General features: G+C 55.4%; 7 protein-coding genes across 7 annotated transcripts; 2 read left to right on the top strand and 5 right to left on the bottom strand.

Annotated features, from left to right (window-relative positions):
- Positions 1-73: 73 nt before the first annotated feature.
- HMPREF1541_07712 (uncharacterized protein) lies at positions 74-903 on the top strand (the record flags this gene model as incomplete). The annotated part of the gene is made up of 4 exons (XM_008722035.1): positions 74-131; positions 183-239; positions 288-347; positions 398-903. 4 exons carry the CDS (start codon positions 74-76, stop codon positions 901-903), a joined length of 681 nt encoding a protein of 226 aa, XP_008720257.1.
- A 1,035-nt stretch (positions 904-1,938) lies between these two features.
- On the bottom strand, positions 1,939-2,929 carry HMPREF1541_07711 (uncharacterized protein; the record flags this gene model as incomplete). The annotated part of the gene is made up of 3 exons (XM_008722034.1): positions 1,939-2,229; positions 2,363-2,642; positions 2,802-2,929. 3 exons carry the CDS (start codon positions 2,927-2,929, stop codon positions 1,939-1,941), a joined length of 699 nt encoding a protein of 232 aa, XP_008720256.1.
- A 2,648-nt stretch (positions 2,930-5,577) lies between these two features.
- Positions 5,578-6,708, bottom strand: HMPREF1541_07710 (uncharacterized protein; the record flags this gene model as incomplete). The annotated part of the gene is made up of 1 exon (XM_008722033.1): positions 5,578-6,708. One exon carries the CDS (start codon positions 6,706-6,708, stop codon positions 5,578-5,580), a length of 1,131 nt encoding a protein of 376 aa, XP_008720255.1.
- Positions 6,709-7,647: 939 nt separating this feature from the next.
- On the bottom strand, positions 7,648-8,856 carry HMPREF1541_07709 (uncharacterized protein; the record flags this gene model as incomplete). The annotated part of the gene is made up of 1 exon (XM_008722032.1): positions 7,648-8,856. One exon carries the CDS (start codon positions 8,854-8,856, stop codon positions 7,648-7,650), a length of 1,209 nt encoding a protein of 402 aa, XP_008720254.1.
- A 255-nt stretch (positions 8,857-9,111) lies between these two features.
- HMPREF1541_07708 (uncharacterized protein) lies at positions 9,112-10,652 on the bottom strand (the record flags this gene model as incomplete). The annotated part of the gene is made up of 2 exons (XM_008722031.1): positions 9,112-10,522; positions 10,570-10,652. 2 exons carry the CDS (start codon positions 10,650-10,652, stop codon positions 9,112-9,114), a joined length of 1,494 nt encoding a protein of 497 aa, XP_008720253.1.
- A 570-nt stretch (positions 10,653-11,222) lies between these two features.
- Positions 11,223-12,319, top strand: HMPREF1541_07707 (uncharacterized protein; the record flags this gene model as incomplete). The annotated part of the gene is made up of 2 exons (XM_008722030.1): positions 11,223-12,065; positions 12,116-12,319. 2 exons carry the CDS (start codon positions 11,223-11,225, stop codon positions 12,317-12,319), a joined length of 1,047 nt encoding a protein of 348 aa, XP_008720252.1.
- A 163-nt stretch (positions 12,320-12,482) lies between these two features.
- Positions 12,483-16,313, bottom strand: HMPREF1541_07706 (uncharacterized protein; the record flags this gene model as incomplete). The annotated part of the gene is made up of 1 exon (XM_008722029.1): positions 12,483-16,313. The coding sequence occupies one exon, from the start codon at positions 16,311-16,313 to the stop codon at positions 12,483-12,485; it is 3,831 nt and encodes a 1,276-aa protein (XP_008720251.1).
- Positions 16,314-17,414: the final 1,101 nt, after the last annotated feature.

Genomic DNA, 17,414 nt, shown 5'->3' with positions numbered 1-17,414 from the left:
TTGGATACCAATCCATTTTCCATTTGCATCGATTCCCATACTTAATCCTCTTGCATCGATTGAACTCTTCAAGATGAAGTTCTTCAGCATCTTCCTCGCCTGCGCTGTGGCCATTATTGGCCTTGCCAGTGGTAAGCTACACTTCGTGCCAATTGCGCATTCAGTCTACTAACTCAAGACAGCTTCCCCAGTTACCGGCGATTCTAAGGACATCGGTCGTATCATCAAGAAGTTGGAAGGTGGGTAACTATCGGCCTTCCTTGCACACCAACCTAATCATTGCGCAGATCGTGGTGTTCCAGAGGACATCATTGACTCGGTCTTTGACCTGATGGTCAAGCGCGACGGTGAGTTCCCCAACCCATTGCATAACGGCAGCCTGCTGACTTTCTTGTAGTGGCTACTGATCCTATCTGTACTACCTCTGGCACCTACGTTACTGGCGTTACTCCGACCCCTCCTCCTGGCATTCCCGCCGTTCCTAGCGGTCCAGCCTCCAGCGACAATACTGGCGTCTCGTGCTCAACTGATACTGCGACCCTTCCTCCTGGCGCTTCTCCTTCGGTCCCCTCTGATGCGCCTGGTACGAGTACTTTTACTTCGGCTGTCACTGTATCTACCACCAGCGAGACTCCTGCGCCTCCCCCTGCCGAGTCGACGCCTCAAGTTCCGCCTACCTCTGAGCACCCTCCTACTTCTAGTACCGAGATCCCTGCCACTTCTGCGAGCACTGCCGCCACTGAGACGACCGCTACTACCAGCACTTCGACTCACACCAGCACGCACTCTACCTCGGCCTCTTCATCCTCGCCCCCTGTTGAGTCCACTCCCATCAGTGGCGCTGGTGTCTCCAAAGTCAACGCTGCCGTTCTCGGTCTCGCTGCGGTTGTCGCCCTCTACTGATGCAATGCATCCATACCATTGCAGCTTGTGATCATGTATCCTCATGTCGACTCATAGCATCGCAATAGGTCACAACATCTTTCGAAATTGCAGACAGCGCAGGAGTTTGGCACAATTCTTACACAGCACGTCTACTACACATGAAGATAGGTCAAGATCGTTTGGTACTGGACAGTTGTTTCCATGTGGTACTGGTGGCGGCCTGCAAGGTTGAATCAATCCAAAGAGCGTTGGAGCATTGCATGCCGACCATAATGGCACTAATGAAGCGAAATGGTGTTGGTTAAGATAGTCCTGTGGGTGAGCTTGTCGAAGTCATCACATTGTTGATGGTGGAGAGCAGCCCAGGCAAATAGAAAACCTTCTGAAAATTCCTCGTGTCTTTCCACGTAGCACTGCTCATCTGTCGTCTGTTTCATGCAATGGTGTTGATGACAATACCGCTGTGCTATGCCGCAACAAGCGCCTTGTGCTTCCCCGGCCTTTGCCTCTTCAGATCTCGTCCGCTATGCCATGTGTAACCTCACGCGCGTCTTCCACACAGTTCTGGATCTGGGATCCCTGCCGTGTTGAACCTGGAGCCGGGTTTCACCTGCCATGACATTTGAGTCGAGCTCACCAAACAAACTCACCGTGACGCTGGGGATGTTTTTGACTCGGCTGAACACTGTAAAATGTACCTGGTAGAAGCTGCTTTCGGGCTGCCGTGGGCTGCCGGACCGCGTTCATCGTTTCCCGTCGTTGTTAGTAAAATTTGGTCTGCCGGAGCTTGGGATTCGCAAATACAAGAGTAGCCACGCGGGAGTCGCTCGCGAGCGCAGACTGACATGTCTTGAAAAGGCCGTTGTTATTGCTTCGTTAAAATGTCTTTCTTGTTCAACGTTGGAAGTCGAACGAAAGTCTACCGTATCAGTCTCTTTAAATCAAACTTGCTAGCAGGGCGGCCCGCTCATCGACGCCTGCAATTTTCCTGTCCTTTTTCCTTCCCTCTCAGCCCAGCTGCTGAAAGATATCGCTCACAAGTCCCCCCGCAGCTCACATCATAGCAACAGCACCCAGAAAACCAGCGCCCAGGACGGACCAGCCGGCGGCAACAAGCATGCCCGCACCCGACGACTCGGTGGCGCTGGCCTCGGCCGCCGTGCTGGATGCGGTGCCCGACGCCGAAGAGCTCGACTCCGCGCCCTCGGAGCCGTGGTCGCCGTGGCTGGCGGAGGCGTTGGCCATCACGTAGTCGTCGCCTGTCAGGAACTCGGCGGTGATGCCCGTGCCGTTCGTGCAGCTCTCTGGGGATTCGGCCTCGGCGGAGAAGGTGATGTCTGCGCACTGTTTTGTCGGGTTCGTTGGTCAGCGGGGGGGAAAAGAACTTGTGGTTCGTCGATGTTCGAGCCTGGAACGAAGAGGAAACACGGGGAAAGGGGAATGTAGGAAAGGAAAGAAGAAAAGGGCGAAGACTCACGTTGTACAACCCACCCCCATCATGAGCGTTGGTGATGACCTGCACAGTGGCGTTCGTGCCTTCCTCCAGAGTCAGGTTGGCCGGCAGAGGAACAGCCTGCCAGCAAAAGTCGCCGGGACCCATTTCCTCGATGGTGGGCAACAGCTCGACGTTGAAGGCCTCGCCGGGCTCGTTGCCAACGGCTAGGAATACGCTGATGAGATTCTCGGTGTGGCCGAGCTCCATGGACAGCGGGATTCCGGCGGAAAGGGAGACGGGGGTGCGCACGCCGACGGTGTCACTGTCTTCTGATTAGAATTGTGTCTGGACAAGTGGGGAATTTAGGCAGGGAGGACTTGGATAACAGAGGAGCTTTGAGGAGGATGATTTGGGACAGAAGTCCCAGATGTCACAGAGAGCTCCCCCAATCATTCCGGTTCGAGTTTGGTCAGAGACTTACTATCCGCCGCAAGGGAAAGTGGCCTGGTTAGTATCGTCGTCGCCACGGGCGGCGGGGAAATGGAGATGGAAGTGGGCGCTAGCGAGGGGGAGGAGGGTGAGGAGGAGGGCGGTGGGCGTTGTGTGCATTGTGGCGGCAATCAGATGGAGATGATGGATGGTTTTGACGGCAGACTAAGTTGGTCCTGAGGGCGGGTGTCACGAGTAGGTCAGGTAGCTGTGGCACTGTGGAAGTAGAGGTATGGGTATGGAGAATTATCAGAGGAATGAAGAGACAAAGGGTTGTGGGTGTAAGCCACATTTATTCCAGAGCAAGTTGACGGGGCAAGTACCTGACTAAACCTACCTGGTCCGTGATTTCACCGCATCTAGGTTTCTCGAGTAACCCTCCTTCCACCCCACCCCTTTCCCCCGTGTCTGAATGGCTGTATTCGAGCATCACTCCTGCCCAATTCCAGTATCGGGCACCTTGGCAAACCAGTGCGTGACATGCCGACCAAGCGAGGTTTTATCCTGCTCACTGTGCGGTGCCAGGGGAGATGCAACCTGCTCTTCTTGCCGCTTCGCTTGATGGGCGAGAGCGGACAGTTCCTCGATACATGCGGAAGAGAAAACGTGCTCATGTTCTTGGCAGTGACCCCGGGGGCTCGCTAGCGGCGGAGTCTCTGGCCAAGGCGAGCCAGTGGCAGAGCTGGGGCGCGCAGTAGCCGAGCTTGGCAGCGAGGCCGGGGCATTGGTGGGGTCTAGAGCTTCCGACGTCGAGAATGTGCTCAGCTTGGAGATGGTCTTAAATACGATGAGGGGAGTGCGTGATTGAGTCGTTAGTCCATCCAGTGATGCTGCATGCGGTCGTTGCTGCGTTTGAGATCGAGTGAAGGCCGAGAGAAGCACGGAGCGAGCGCTCTGATCGCAGGCCAGCAGCGATCTTGCCAGAATGATTCCTTCCTTCTTGTAGGTGTCTCAAGCTGAGAGTTGGCTCCTTGCTTGACCACTGCATCATCGTATGACGGAGGATTGGGATGGGCATTCATGTCCTTAGCTGTGTAGAGGCGCAAAGGCTCAGCAAACAAAGCCGTGTCAACGTCGACTGGATCAGCAAAGCCGAAGTACGGTGGGACTTCTGTGTCTTGCACTCGGCAAGCCTCACAACTTCTTATTCCTTCGGCGAGGAAGAATGATTCGGCGCTGGTACATTTCTGAAGGGCATGTGCGTCACATCTGATGACTGATTGATCAAGATACCGCTTGTCACAGACGGCGCAACGCAACTGTCGAAGAATTGCGCGGCACATCGCGTTGTGTTGGTCGGATCGAGTTGTGTGGTCTGGCAGATAATCGTTGCGCCAGAACCGTTGAGCCATGACGAAGAACTCTTGATGCATAACACCAAACATCTAGAACAAGGTAAGCAATCCCATTGTTCTTGTGCACTATCAATACGTCGAAAGGAAAATGAAGGGACGATCGGCAGCCTATGAGCCTCTTATCAGCCACAGCAGTCACCGCCGCAGCCATTGTCTTCATAATCTCTGATGACAATACAGCTTAACGTTCTTTGTCCCGTGACTTTGCCCTTCTTGTTTGGTCATTGCTCTGTTGGATGGCCGGATCAGTGTCGTGACTGTCGCCTGGGGTTTGCTGTGTCTGCTTTACTGGACTGTGAGGCAGCACAATCGATGGACGTTCGATACTCAAGTACTGGCGGCAGTACGAAAGAGAGGGATATGACTTCATTCTGGACACCATTCTTGAAGTCTGCAAGAAAAACAAAAGAACTCCAACGAGTGCGACGAACATTGATCAGTCCACACATTCGCTCCCTCAGTGATGCACCGCCTCTTCCAAGCAAAAACAGGCCGTGCCCCTGCCAAGCCCAGCCTCGATCCCCTCCAAGCCCAAAGTTTTCTCTGCCTCCCAAACCCCCGCCTCCTCCTTCTCCCTTCCAGGACCACCAGTCCCGCCTCATCATCCGCTCATCTCCTCTGAACCAAAGGTCTCCGCTCTTCCGCCTGCCTCCGCCTCCTCTCCTCGCCCTCCGATCTGCCCATCGCCCACTCCTCCCTAATCCTCACCGCAAACACGCACCAATTAAACCTCGTCTTCGCCCTCTGCCCCAAAGCCAGTGCTCGCTTCACTTTTGCAAGCAGTCTGGCCGGCATCGGACGCGAGCATGGGCGGCACAGCTCGAGCTCGTTGGCTGGTGCGTCGCAGCGGCGGCACGTGAGGTCCTCGGGGGGGATGGGCTGGTGTGTGGTGTCCGAATTGGGGCTGGGGCTGGTGTGTGGGACTTTGTGGTATCTTGCTGGGCGGGAGATGAATGTGGGGCGATGCATTGCTTGACGGGGGTTGAAGGTGTTGGTGGAGATGTTAGTGGCGGTTTCTGAGAGTGGGAATGCTGGTGATGTGGTAATGTGTGTTGCAGCGCGGTGCGGTAAGACCTCAAAGGCACGAAAGCTTAGTTGCTTCAACATTATAAGGCGGTAGTCGGTGCCACAGGAGTTTGGCTCATCTGGTCAATGTCTCTGTTGCTGTTCTAGAAGCTCTAATTTCGTCCTTTGTCTGTCAAACAGGACAAGCAACTAGCTATTGGTGTATTTGTGTCCCGCGAGCCTTTGTTTTGGAGGGAGGCTCTGTCGATATTTGTGCGCCCCCAGGAGTAGGATGTTGAACACTGTGACATTCGATACTGAAGCAATCCAAGACATACTGTATCTGTAACCGCAGCGGGAATTCATTGCCAGTATTGTTTATGAATGCCGTTAGATAAGCTACGGTATCTATTCCTTCCAGACTAGCTCAATGACACCCACAACACCGCTACCCATGAGGCGCCGGCTACGTCTCACACCTCCACTTCCACGGACTCTGGCACCCATGCCACTGTCCGTCTCTTCAGAAGCCATTACCTTCGCCCTTGCAGCCTCCTGACATCTTGTTATGAACGCAGGAAACTGTGTGTCAGCTCTGGTGCCAAATTTATGGCGTTTCTCATCTTCCATCGTGTCGTAGCCCATGGGCTTGCTCTCCTCTTCCAGCCGGAACAGCACTTGCTGAGGACGTGTTGTAATTTTTCGCAGCAGTTGTACGTCCTTCCACAAAGCATCCATATTTTTTGTCCCTGCAAGGTTGAGAAGCACCGGCCTTTTCAGCTTCGAGCCACACACCTGCAGACGGATGTCGGAGTCGTACATCTTGGGGTTGCGGAGGAAAGATAACCTTTCTGACGTGGCTTGGGTTGATGCCTGTAGCAACTTGACGTCTTTTGGCTTGTGGATTTTATCGAAAGGTTGGATTTGGTCGGTGTTTGTGAAGTGAACGTTCCGCTTCGATCGGTCGCCAGCACTCTTTCTTGCACTTGAGAAGCTGTCAAGCATGTTGACATTTTGCGGACTTTCGTGATAGATTTGAGGTTTGTTTTTGGTACTGGCAGCTGTGATGTCCAAAAGGTTGGAGATGTCGGTCATGTCAACATCTTCGCAAGACTGTTGTTTGACCTCGACTACGATCGCGGGCAATACTGCTTGCGCTTCTCGGCGAGGCCGGGCCTGTTGACGGAATTTTGCTGTGGTATACCTTGATCGACCCATTTTAGCTGATCGTCCGTTCGCTTCTTCGAAGCCTTCGTGTGGGCCGGCCTTTTCTAGAAGGACAGCTGTAGCGTTCGAATTCGATGAGAAACGTTGAATCTCAATTTCTTTGTGGCTCTGGAGTCCTCTGACTTTCAACGGGACGATAGCTGTTGGCTTGACAATTCGCTGAGGTCTAGGACCTAAGGAGATCCGTTGAGTCACACCTGTTTTTATCTTCTTGACTGGTGTGAACAGTCTTGCTGTGGTTTTCTTTTTGCGATTCGGAGGTGTTGCTGATTTCTGTCCAGATAGTGTTGTTTGCTCACACCCAAAGGCCATGCTCAAGAGCCTGGAAGTGATACAAAGCAGAGAAATTTGGCAACTTCAATCGGCTTCTGCCTGTTCCCGACGCCGGACTTAGACTTCCTGAGCGTGGAGTGAATACTAGAAGCTGAAAGAAACCGAAGCCAAAGTGAAGAACAATTTCTTCAGATTTCGGAGGCCTGCGATCGCTCCTTGCCGCAAGTAAAGTACCGGAGAGGTCTCTAGCACGTTGAGTCGTTGACAGACCTAGAGAACAAAGGCGTGAAACCAAGCGGCATTCTTTGTTTAAAATTAGGAGACCACTCTCCTGACTCAACAAAGATGCATTGTCGCAAGATGTCGAACTCCGAGATAGTGGGCGCCTACCCTCAAAGACATCATACAGCTTATTAGTGATGAATCAGGTTGAAAATCGTCTTGTATGAGCAAGAACATAGTGAGAGGCAGCAGGTGTGATAGTGACTGCTGGTATACTTAAGCAGCTCCGCTCAACTTTGTCTGATGCCGAAGACATCGCTTTCCGTAATAGACAAGGACTAAGTCGTACCGCTCACATTAGTCGCTTGTGATTATGTTCGCCATGTATGAATCGGGGTCTGCCAGCGTGGAAGATCTAGAGTGCCTCCACGGGCGTTGCGATAACTCCGTTGATCCTCTGTCGGTGACGAATGTTGACAGTCTAGAAAAGCGCTTGCCGTCACTGACACTAGAATCCCAAGCCGTCGGTTCTGGCCGTTCATCGCCGGAGCCCTCCGCTAGTGTGGATACTTGGATGTATGGCTGCGCTATCCTCAGCGGAGGGCTGAGAGAGCACGCACATTCACCTGGTGGAACGTGAGACTTTTGATGAACCCGTGAGGAGTATCGACTCTGTCCAGCCGTTTGTTCGTTCCCGCTCCCAGATTCGGGCTCACTGTTGTGGGTTCCGCTGAACCAGTGGCCGTTGTGACTGCTTCACGTCAAGGTCCAGGCATCATCGCCTGCATTCTTGTGCCAGTTGCCGAGGCGTTGGGTGGCTGTGTTCCGTATTTCAACACAGGCTGAACGAGCTGGGTCGTTCTTGGCGTTCTTGTAGCTGAGAGTGCCATCATTCAGAGCGTCTACTTGCAGCAGTCGAATGATAATGGAACCTTGCAGCCACATCTGTTTTCGGCAGACCATGCTCTCCTTACCTCGGTGATGCTCAAACTGTTTGAAGCCCTGCTTGACACCGTTGAGGAGCACCTCGATGGAATGACCAGCGATTTCGTTATACCCGCGAATCCAAAGCGCAGACACGTTGCTCGCTTTTGCGGGCTCCAGGTCATTACGACGTTTCTCAAACTGGAACCGAACTGCGTTGTGGGGCAGACTGATGACATTGAAAAACAGCACGTTGTCAGAGTCGATGCTCTGCATCCTGCCTGTCGGCCCAAATGCTCTATGGTACCCAGTCTCGTTGTATTGACTAGAGGGAATGATGAGTGCGGATAGAAATGTGTTCGGGGTTCGTTGCACCAACAAGTCCACAGGGAAGCTGAGGATACTGGTTGCCTGCTTGATGGCAAGCTTATCGGAACACGATTTCGACATGGACGCCTGTGCATCTGCCCGGGCTGGCTTTCGCCGCACTGCGCCGAGTATCGAAAAGTGTCCTCTGCCGGGCAGCGAACTGTCTGAACTGGGTAGTTCCCATGGAATTGCATCTTCGGGAGTTTTGGAACCGATCAGCAACTCCATGGAAGCATCGCCGCAAGGCGCTTCGGTCGCGAAGAAATAGAGCGAGACATCGTCTGCGAGACGGAAAGGTTTGGAGTGTCGATCGCCTTCTCGTGGTATCTGCCGGATAAGGTAAGGCGATGTGTAGTTCAAGTTAACGAGCTGGTAGTGAATTTCTTGCAGGAGCCAACGGTTGAAGCCACGAAGAGCCAATACTTCAGCGTGCGAATCGTGCAAGACGGCGCCGTGACAATTGGGTACAGCGACGGCCGGAAGACACTTCGTCCCTGTCCCAAGGGAGAGACACTCAACGATGGCATCGTCATGCCCGCGACTAATCACCACCGCAGCCAGGGGCGTCCACTCCTTCCGCCCACCGGCAGCAGTGCGGGGCTTACATTTCTGTGGGAGGGCAGAGAAGCAGTCAAGTGCAGCTTGAGCTACCTTTTCTGCAAGACTGGTCATCAAGTATATGAACAGCACATGGTCGATGAATAAGTGAAGAAACAAAAAGGGATGTCAGTGTTGTAAGAGAGTTTGCTTGGACTCGAATCGCAGGCCCCAATGTACCCACTTTTCCGATGTTATTTGTACATGAGTCCACAAAACCTCAACATAACTATTATAGCGATGGGCATAAAAACAAAGGTTCCGCAAGAGTTCACGTCAATGACATCGCATCGTCGTGTATGCATAACTCTCTACTTGTTAGACCCCGGCTTAGTAAACGTATGGGATGATCTTCCACTTCACAATCTGGCAGTATCGTTCCCAGTCTTTCCCGTATTTGCGGCGGCATTTGGCCTCGTCCCGAAGCTCGCGGTGAACAAGCAAAACGCCGAAATAGATAATGTAGAAGTACGTGAAGATCATGCCCCAGCCCTTGGCGTCGCCCTGCTCGACGTCGAGGGTGACCGTTCCAGTCAAAGCACTGACCGAGCGGTGGACAACATAGCCAGCAAATCCTGTTGGCAAGCAGAAAGACCATGACATGATCCAGTCGCCGAGGTAGTTGATGTGGCGGGCAGTTCCCCACCAGCCTGAAGTGAGCAGTTTGGTACCTGCCGAGGTGGTCAGGCTCTCCAAATGAGCAACCTTGGGGTCGTTGGGGTTGGTGCGGAAGCGGTTCTTCTCATTGTTGGAGGAGCGGAAGATGTAGTAGCCAACGCTGGTTACAGCAAGCACCCCAGCAACGCCGGACACCCCGAGCTGAACGGGATGGACTGCAAGGTAGCGGGTTTGTATCGAATAGATGAATGGCAACCACGCGACATCACCAAAAGACAGCATGAAGCCGAAACCGTCCATGATGCAGTCAATCGTGGTCAGAATGGCAGGTTCCATGTACATCGCATCCAGAACATACAGAGCCTGGAATGCTGTGATAAAGACGATGGAGTCTGTGACATAGCCGTACAGCTTGTACTGGTGAGCAATATATGCGCAATCCAGAATGATCCAACCCATGAGACCTGGCCGCATCTCCATAAAGAGCTTGATGTCGAGCGGCTGACCTCCAACAAGTGGCAGCCACGCCGGAATGTCCCAGCGAGGATTCAACTCACGGCCGATCATGAAGTCGTACAACATGTTGCCGCTGTGGCCACCTTTGGCAAGTTCGCGATTCGATGGATTGGCCTGATCTGGGTGCGGCACAGTAAAGGAGCCAATGTAGCAGTAGAGTGCCAGGCCGTAGGCGATGAGCAGATTGGCGATGTAGATTTGTACCAGCTTGTCCCAAATGAAGGTCCACACAATCCAGTCGGCGCCATACAGAACAGTGCCGGTCGACAATCCAGCAATAAAGACTAGAGTTGTGCGCCACGAGTTGAACTTGTAGCGGAGCCTGGCACCGTTTGACAGCTTTGTTCCTTCGACTTCGTGTCCTGGGAGGATGAGCTGCAAGGCGACCAGCAAACCATAGTATGCCAGAGTCCAGCCAATGGCATGGATATCGAATAGACCAATCACTCCGGTTTCAGGCCATGGCGTCTGAGCCTTCAGCTTCTCGAGCGTCAAGGTACGGAGGTTGAGCAGCCCGGGCGCAGGACAACCGGAAACTTCGTTGCAGAACAGTAGTGAGGATAATACAAGAAGAGGCAGGATGAATGTGATGGCAAAAGCGCCAGGCCTGTGCGTGTCAATATTGGATGCTGGGGTATCATCGAATGTACTCACGGTCCAAAGAACTCATAGCCATGCTTCTCCTCAAGCAGCGCGGCGGCGGGTGATGGGTCGGATTTCTTGTGCTTGTGCGCCATGTTGTCTTGAACGCCAAAAGGAAGACTCTGATCAGTAGTGCGGTAGTATAGACTAGCTCAACGATAAATATGTACTTGGGACGTAAACACCTGCGCCTCACAGCTCTCGCAGCCGCGCCGGGGAGCAAGACGCCGGGTGAGGTCACCATTAATTTTTTGCTCGGGACGCGCCCGCTCCGGGGCAAGCTCAGGGATTCACCATCCCGCTTAACGCTAAGCGCGTTTCTCGGTTTCTCGGCTCCTCGATCGTGCATGTTAGCCCCCAAATGCCAGCCTTGGGACGCCCAAGACAAGGCTGGATTATTCAACCCTGGAACTTATCTGCCGGGCCACGGCGTGCCGTGCAAATGCAAATGCCGATAGTGAGACTCCCTTAGACCCCTGCGCCTTACTGTGTCTACATCCAACAGGCCACTAGTATATTCCACGAGTCTTCCTGCGTGAGCTCCGACCTCACGGCAGTTGTGTTCTTTCCGTTCTATCCTCTCGTTTACCGGACCCCCACGCACTTCGTCCGGCAGCTGTGCGTCCGATCAAAAGGAGCCGACGCCCCCAGCTGTCCTCAGCAAAATGCTCTTCACTCCTGGCCTGGCATTAATACTATGTCTCGTCCATGCGACGACCGCGGTTAGCGACGATAAACCTCCTCCGAAGCCATGTACCATACATTCGCCTTCGACCGGTTCCTTCATAGACCTTCGCTCCTTGACCCTGTCCACTGATGGCAACAACATCCAGGCTGCCACCAACGAGTCCTACCATGCCAAAGGCTACGACTATCCGTACAACTTTACGTTGAATTTCTGCGATTCGGTTGTGGAGAGACTGGAAGATGTTGTAGGCATCCGAGAGAGCCGGTGGACCAATGTGTCTGCCTACTACACAGACCGGTACGACAATGTGATCAGCATTGGCCAACAGAACAACGAGCTGCTGTTCCGCGGGAAGAAGCTCCTGTTGAACTATACTATGGGCTCGCCATGTCCAGACCTGGACGAAGATGGCTATCCTATACAGACACATCACGCCACTCCTCGGGAAATCGTGGATGGTGGCGACGATGATGATCGCAAAAAGAGCAAGGCGGCAACAAGGCGTAAGACCACCATGATGTCCTTCACGTGTGATACGTCGCCGCTACTCTCAACTCGGCCTGCTATCTCTTTTCTCGGAACCCCCGACCACTGCACGTACATCTTCGAGGTGAGGAGTCGACATGCCTGTGGAGGAACGACCGCTTCTCACGAATCTGGAACCCTCGGCCCCGGCGGGGTCTTTCTCGTCATCTCAGGTATCGCTTTGTTGGTCTACTTGATCGGTGGCGTTGTTTACCAGCGGAATGTCATGCATCAACGTGGCTGGCGTCAACTACCCAACTATGCCCTATGGGCTGGGCTCTTTGGTTTCATTTCGGTATGAGCGAGCGCTGCTCCGTCACTACATTCTACTAACAACGTGGACAGGACATGTTTATCATCCTCTTTTCTTCATGCATCCAAAGCATGCCTTCCGTACAACGACTTTTTGGTGGCCGCGGACGAGGTGGCTACCACCGCGTTGGCGCTGACGATTACCGCAACGGCAACGGCAATGCTCGAGGCCGTGGCCGCGACGCCGAAGCCGAGAACCGCTTAATAGATTCCTACGATGAGGAGTGGGACAATTGAAGTCTCAACGGCTTCTTCAACACAAGAAAAGTGGATTTTTGACCAGATTCCCCATATGCTTCACGGCCAGCTCGATTCCCCCCTTGTCACGGATTCAAGTGTATTCATATGAACAAAATGTCAGGCAGTCTTGCTCCTGGAGCGCTATCGTCGGCGTCATGCATCATCCGGGACCTCCTGGCCCACCCTGTGTGGAGAAACTGCCTCTGTGCTCGCCTGCGGCCCCGGGGTCACTCCCCATACCAACGTCCGGGCTGAAATTGAAGTCCATCCCATCAAGCGCTCCGCCGCCGAGCTCGTCTCCCATCGCGCCATAGTTCGGCGGTTCCATGTTGAATGGCATGAACCATGCCGTTCCGCCCACGTTGCCTTGGAAGCCGCCCGGCATGCCATCGAAGCCGCCGAAGCCGCCGTTGACATCCATACCAGCCTGATCCCACTGACCAGGATATGTGGAGCCGGGAGACGTAGTCGTCCCTCCACTTGCATTTGCTGCACTAGTGATGGCGCTCGGGTCCATGCCAGCATACGCACCGAACACCATCTGCCGATCCAAGTTCGGCACCGCGTGGTTGAAATTGTAAGGAAACTGCTGACCGCCATGTCCGGGATGGGCGCTTCCTGGAGATGGGAATGTTGCGCTGAAGGGGTCGGCCGCTGATTGCGACTGTGACGGTACCTGTGGCGTGCGATACATGGTCGGAGATGTCAAATCGAATGGGTCGGTGGCATGAGGGAAGTTTGTTGACAGCGTCAGATCCGATGGCTGCCGCAGCAATCCCGGTCGCTGAGCCCCGGGTGGTATCGACACACTTGCACGTTGCTGACCTGCCTGCCCTTGCATCTGCGGTGCAGCTTGCGACCCTCGCTTTCCGGTGGCGTCTCCGGCGCTCTCAGCAACACTTTTACCTCTGCGCCTGGCTACCTTTTTGTTTCTGCCGGCCCCCTGCGCGGTTCCACCCATGGCTTCGTCTGCCTTACTGGGCGGGCTCAGGCTGGCAAAGAACTCCTCAACGCTCTGAAGCTCACTCCGCTGGCTCATCACCGCCTCGCTTCCACCCGCCCCATCCTTCCGGAACTCCAGGTGGCTGCTTTCCCATTCCGCCTCGCTCACACCGTGCGGATACTTGTCGAACCAATCGCCGTACTGGAACATCTGCTTTCCCGTCGCAGCCCCCGTACTGCTCGCACTATGGCTCGGCGTATGCCCTGGCGTGCCCTGTCTCGAAACAGCTTCCAAGCCGGGACTCACGCTCCCCATGGTGCCGCTTTCGGCGCTTCGGGTTCTCAATAATGTCGCCGCCCCCGCCGCAGTCGCGTTTCCGGCATACCGACTCGCTGCATCAGCGAATCCCCGGTACGCCTCCTTTACGCTCTCCGCCATATAGTGGAACATGCCCCAATATCGCTTCATGCGCGTCAAGTACCGATAGTTGACCCTCAGGTTCTCCTTGGAGCTGGCTTCCAGACTCGGTAACCGGCTGAAAATGCCCCACACGTGTACCGTCGCCGATGCATACGCGCAGTAGCCCGCAAACGGTACGGTCAACGTGTGGCCCGCACTTTCCGCCAAGAGGGCAGAGATGGCGGCTGCAGCGTCGATGACGGTCTGCGCGGCCGAGGTCAGGAACGGCTTGGGCATCCCTGATGCCAGCAGCGGCGTATGGTGCGCGCGTGACGAGGGGTATGTGGGAATGGCGAAGCGGTGCAGGAACAAGCTACTCTGTGCGAGCATGATGTGCAAGAGGAGGAGTTGGTTCGCCAACTGCGTGGAGGCGTGCGCCGCCAGATTCTCTGGCGTGTAGCGCAGGTCTTCGGGCAGGGACGCCTTGAGAGCGCTGATCTGGCGAGCCAGCGACGCGTGCTCGGACAGCGGATCCCAGATCGGATGCGGGTCGCGCGCCTTGCCGCCCAGGTTCAGGTACTTGACGATGCGCTTCCACAGCACGACGGCGCGCACCACGTACGCCGCGACGCCCATGTTGGATTTGGCTTCGGCGGCCAGGGCGGCGGCTTCGGCAGACGCGGCGAGAGGGTCCGACTTGGTCTTGGACGTCCGCGGCATGTGCACGTTGCCGTCCAGGTCCTCGGTCGGGCCGGGAATTTCCATTTGAAAATGTGACTCTTTGATCGGGAGCTGGATGCTGAAGTAGTCTTCGGAGAGGAACGAGGGACGCTCCGTACCGCTGCTGTTGAATGTGTCCAGAAGGTAGCAGGCCCACATGGTGCGACGGCGGATTTCGCGGTCGGTGAAGGAGAGTTCGGGGGTGGTCGGTTTCGAAGGCGTGGCCGAGGTGGTGGTGGTAGTAGTAGTAGTGGTGGTGGTATTAGTGTTAGATGATGTATTAGTATTCGTGTTCGTGGCTGCGTTGCTCGTTGTCGTCGTGTTGGCCCCTGCTCCACCCTGCGGCCCCGATCCATTCCCCTGCACATGGCCCTGTTGCAGTTGCCGTCCGGCTCCCTGCCCTTGTCCTTGCCCCTGGGCCCCACTTGTTGTAGGCCGCATGTTCGGCTCCCGCTCTAGCTCCCGATGCAGCTGCAGCGCATATCCCATGCGCATCGCCATGCCCCCGAAACCCCAGCTAAGCCCACCCTCGCACGTACCGAAATAGTGCAGTCCCAGCAGCACCATGCTGATGAGCACGGTGATGTTCGGCTCGTAGTGGCGGCGCTCGCAGATGCGGCGCGCTGGAGTCGCCCACTGTTCGCCGCGCAGGAATGCCGGCTCCGTCGCCACGGCGGGGTGCGTGCTGAAGCGGGCGCTGATGGCGCATACGGCTAGTATTAGTACGGGCGGCACGGTCCCTGCGCGTAGCTTGCGCAGGAACGAGGGCTTGTGCAGCAGCAGGTAGGATTGGCCGTACAAGGAGGTAAAGTAGACTTCGGCGAGGTGCTCTTGTAGGGACTGAGGGGGTAGGGCGTCGGCGCCTTCGAGGAAGAGCTTATTTTCGAGGCCGCTCGCGGTCAGTGCTGTGGAGGGCGGAGGTACGGTGTGGGATCGCCGGTTCGGTCCCGTCCAGGTTGCGAGCTCGGTGTTGAAGGCCTCAGTCGCGGAGCGCTTCTTTGTCGCGCTCCCGGGATCTTTCTGCTTCGCGCCTGCGGACGTGGGTGTGCCGGTGTTGGGGGCGTTGGCGGAACCTGGCAGTGGTGGTTTCACGCTGGCGCGGCCTGTGGCGGACAGGTCGGGGAGTTCTTCTTTTGGGATGACTTTGATGACGCGATCCTCCATGCGCTTGAGTCGCTTGTCGAGCATGGCCATGTAGTCGGTGCGCGGCGCAGCTTTGCGGGTGGTGACCTTGTAGACGCAGGGCACGCGCGCCCGTAGGCAGTGCTTGCAAGCCGGCTTCTCGCCGGAGCAGCGGATTTTCTTGCGTCGACACGCGATGCAGGCTAGAGGCAAGCGCTTGCGTTCTTTCCCGGCTTTGGTTTTGAGTTCGGACCAGGCGGGCTTGTTGTCGTCCTGGTCGAGGCCGAGGCTGGCGCCGCCTCCGGAAGGGGACTGCTCATTGGGTTTCTGTGCGGAAGGGTCATTATTTTCTTCTTCTACATCTTTGGGTGAGTCGTCAGGATTGCTAACTATCTGATGAGGGTGACCGGGGTGAGCGGCATTCCAGCTTCTCAAGGCACCGGAAGTGAGCAGGTCATGGTCGAAAGCGGAATCGATGCTAGCCAGGCTGTGACGATGCTGTTGAGACATGTTGGGCACCGGCCCTCGCGAAGCATCCGAGATGGAGCCACGGTTGGAGTACTGGCCGTGACCTTGCATGCGGAGTTCGGGAGGCGCATCGATACCGCCACTACTGCTGTCGTTGGGGCTGCCACCAAAGGGGAAGTTGAAGTCGAGAGACACTGGAGACGAGGTGTCAAAGGCTGAAGGACTCGCAGATGGCTGATGAGCCTGAGCGTTGATGAGTGTGTCAATGCGGTGATTGCGGGGATCCAAAGAAGCAAAAGTTGGGCCTGAAAAGGAATTCTGGCGAGCGTCTCCCGGCATCCTCCCTCCTGACTGACTCGGAGGCGAGTTGGTCATGATGGGAGATGGGGTATCACGGTATCAGAGGATGATGCGGAAGTAAAGTCGACATATTTCCCACAATTGGTGAGTGGGTAACGCCGCGAGATGATTGGCAGGTGGCTGGCGAGAACTTGGGTCGTTTCCAAGTATTCCGCAAACCAGCGAGGAATTACGGCTCGTGTTGGTCGTCAATGTGCTGATTGTGCGTGTAGCAGATCGTGGCACCGTTGGTCTGAGAGAGCAGTCGCCACCAGTCAGGATTGAAGTGTGGTGCAGATGCTGGCAGGTTTCGTCGATGGAGCTAAGGTTCGGATAGGCTAATCGAGAGTGGTGGATGATTCCAAGGTGGAAGATTGCATCTAAGTCGGGACGAGGCTCCTGGCGATCAGAGCGGGCAAGCTGTCGGGCTGTCGGGCTATCGGGAGAAAGCTGCCTTGATGTGGGCGGTCTAGGACGGTTCTGTACGAGAGCAGAGATGCAGAGACGCGAGACGAGCGGCGAACAAGGTACTGGGGAGGAGCCAGATGGCTAGCGTGGATGGAGATGGTTGGTAGGCATCCACCGGGCCGAGAAAGCTGTGACAGCTCGAATAGTCTCGAGTTGACCCCAATTACAAAGAATATAATAAGCTGAAGACGGAGGCGCGTGCCGGCTAATATTGGGGTCCAGCACGAGGAAGGTCAGGTCGAAGGCGAGAGAGAAACCGGAATGGCTTGGAGACCCAGGCCAGATGGTGGAGCTGGAATTGGAGTGATGATGCCCCAGCGGGAAAACCCAGCGGTGACGGCGAGGAGGGGTGGTCGGGGGGAGGGTTGCGCCCGGAGAGTGTGAGGGTCTCGATCCTGAAGTGCATACAGTCTCGAGTGAGATCTGGAGGCGGTTCCCGTACACACATCGACCAGGCCTCTACAGCTAGAAGTTTATGGGATTGCTAGTTCCGGACGCCGCAATTCGGCGTAGAGACGACAGATGGATAGCTCCCTCGTTGGCCGCGCCGCCTCGGCTTCTCCGCTTCTTGAGATTTCTACGAGGAGAAGAGATGAGCTGGGGGCATCAACCAACCAGACCTCGCGTAGAATA

The sequence above is a fragment of the Cyphellophora europaea genome, assembly GCF_000365145.1.
Source record: "Cyphellophora europaea CBS 101466 unplaced genomic scaffold supercont1.7, whole genome shotgun sequence".
In the NCBI taxonomy this organism is placed as follows: domain Eukaryota; kingdom Fungi; phylum Ascomycota; class Eurotiomycetes; order Chaetothyriales; family Cyphellophoraceae; genus Cyphellophora; species Cyphellophora europaea.
Note: the sequence above shows the minus strand (reverse complement) of the source record. Positions and strands in the feature narration are given on the sequence as shown.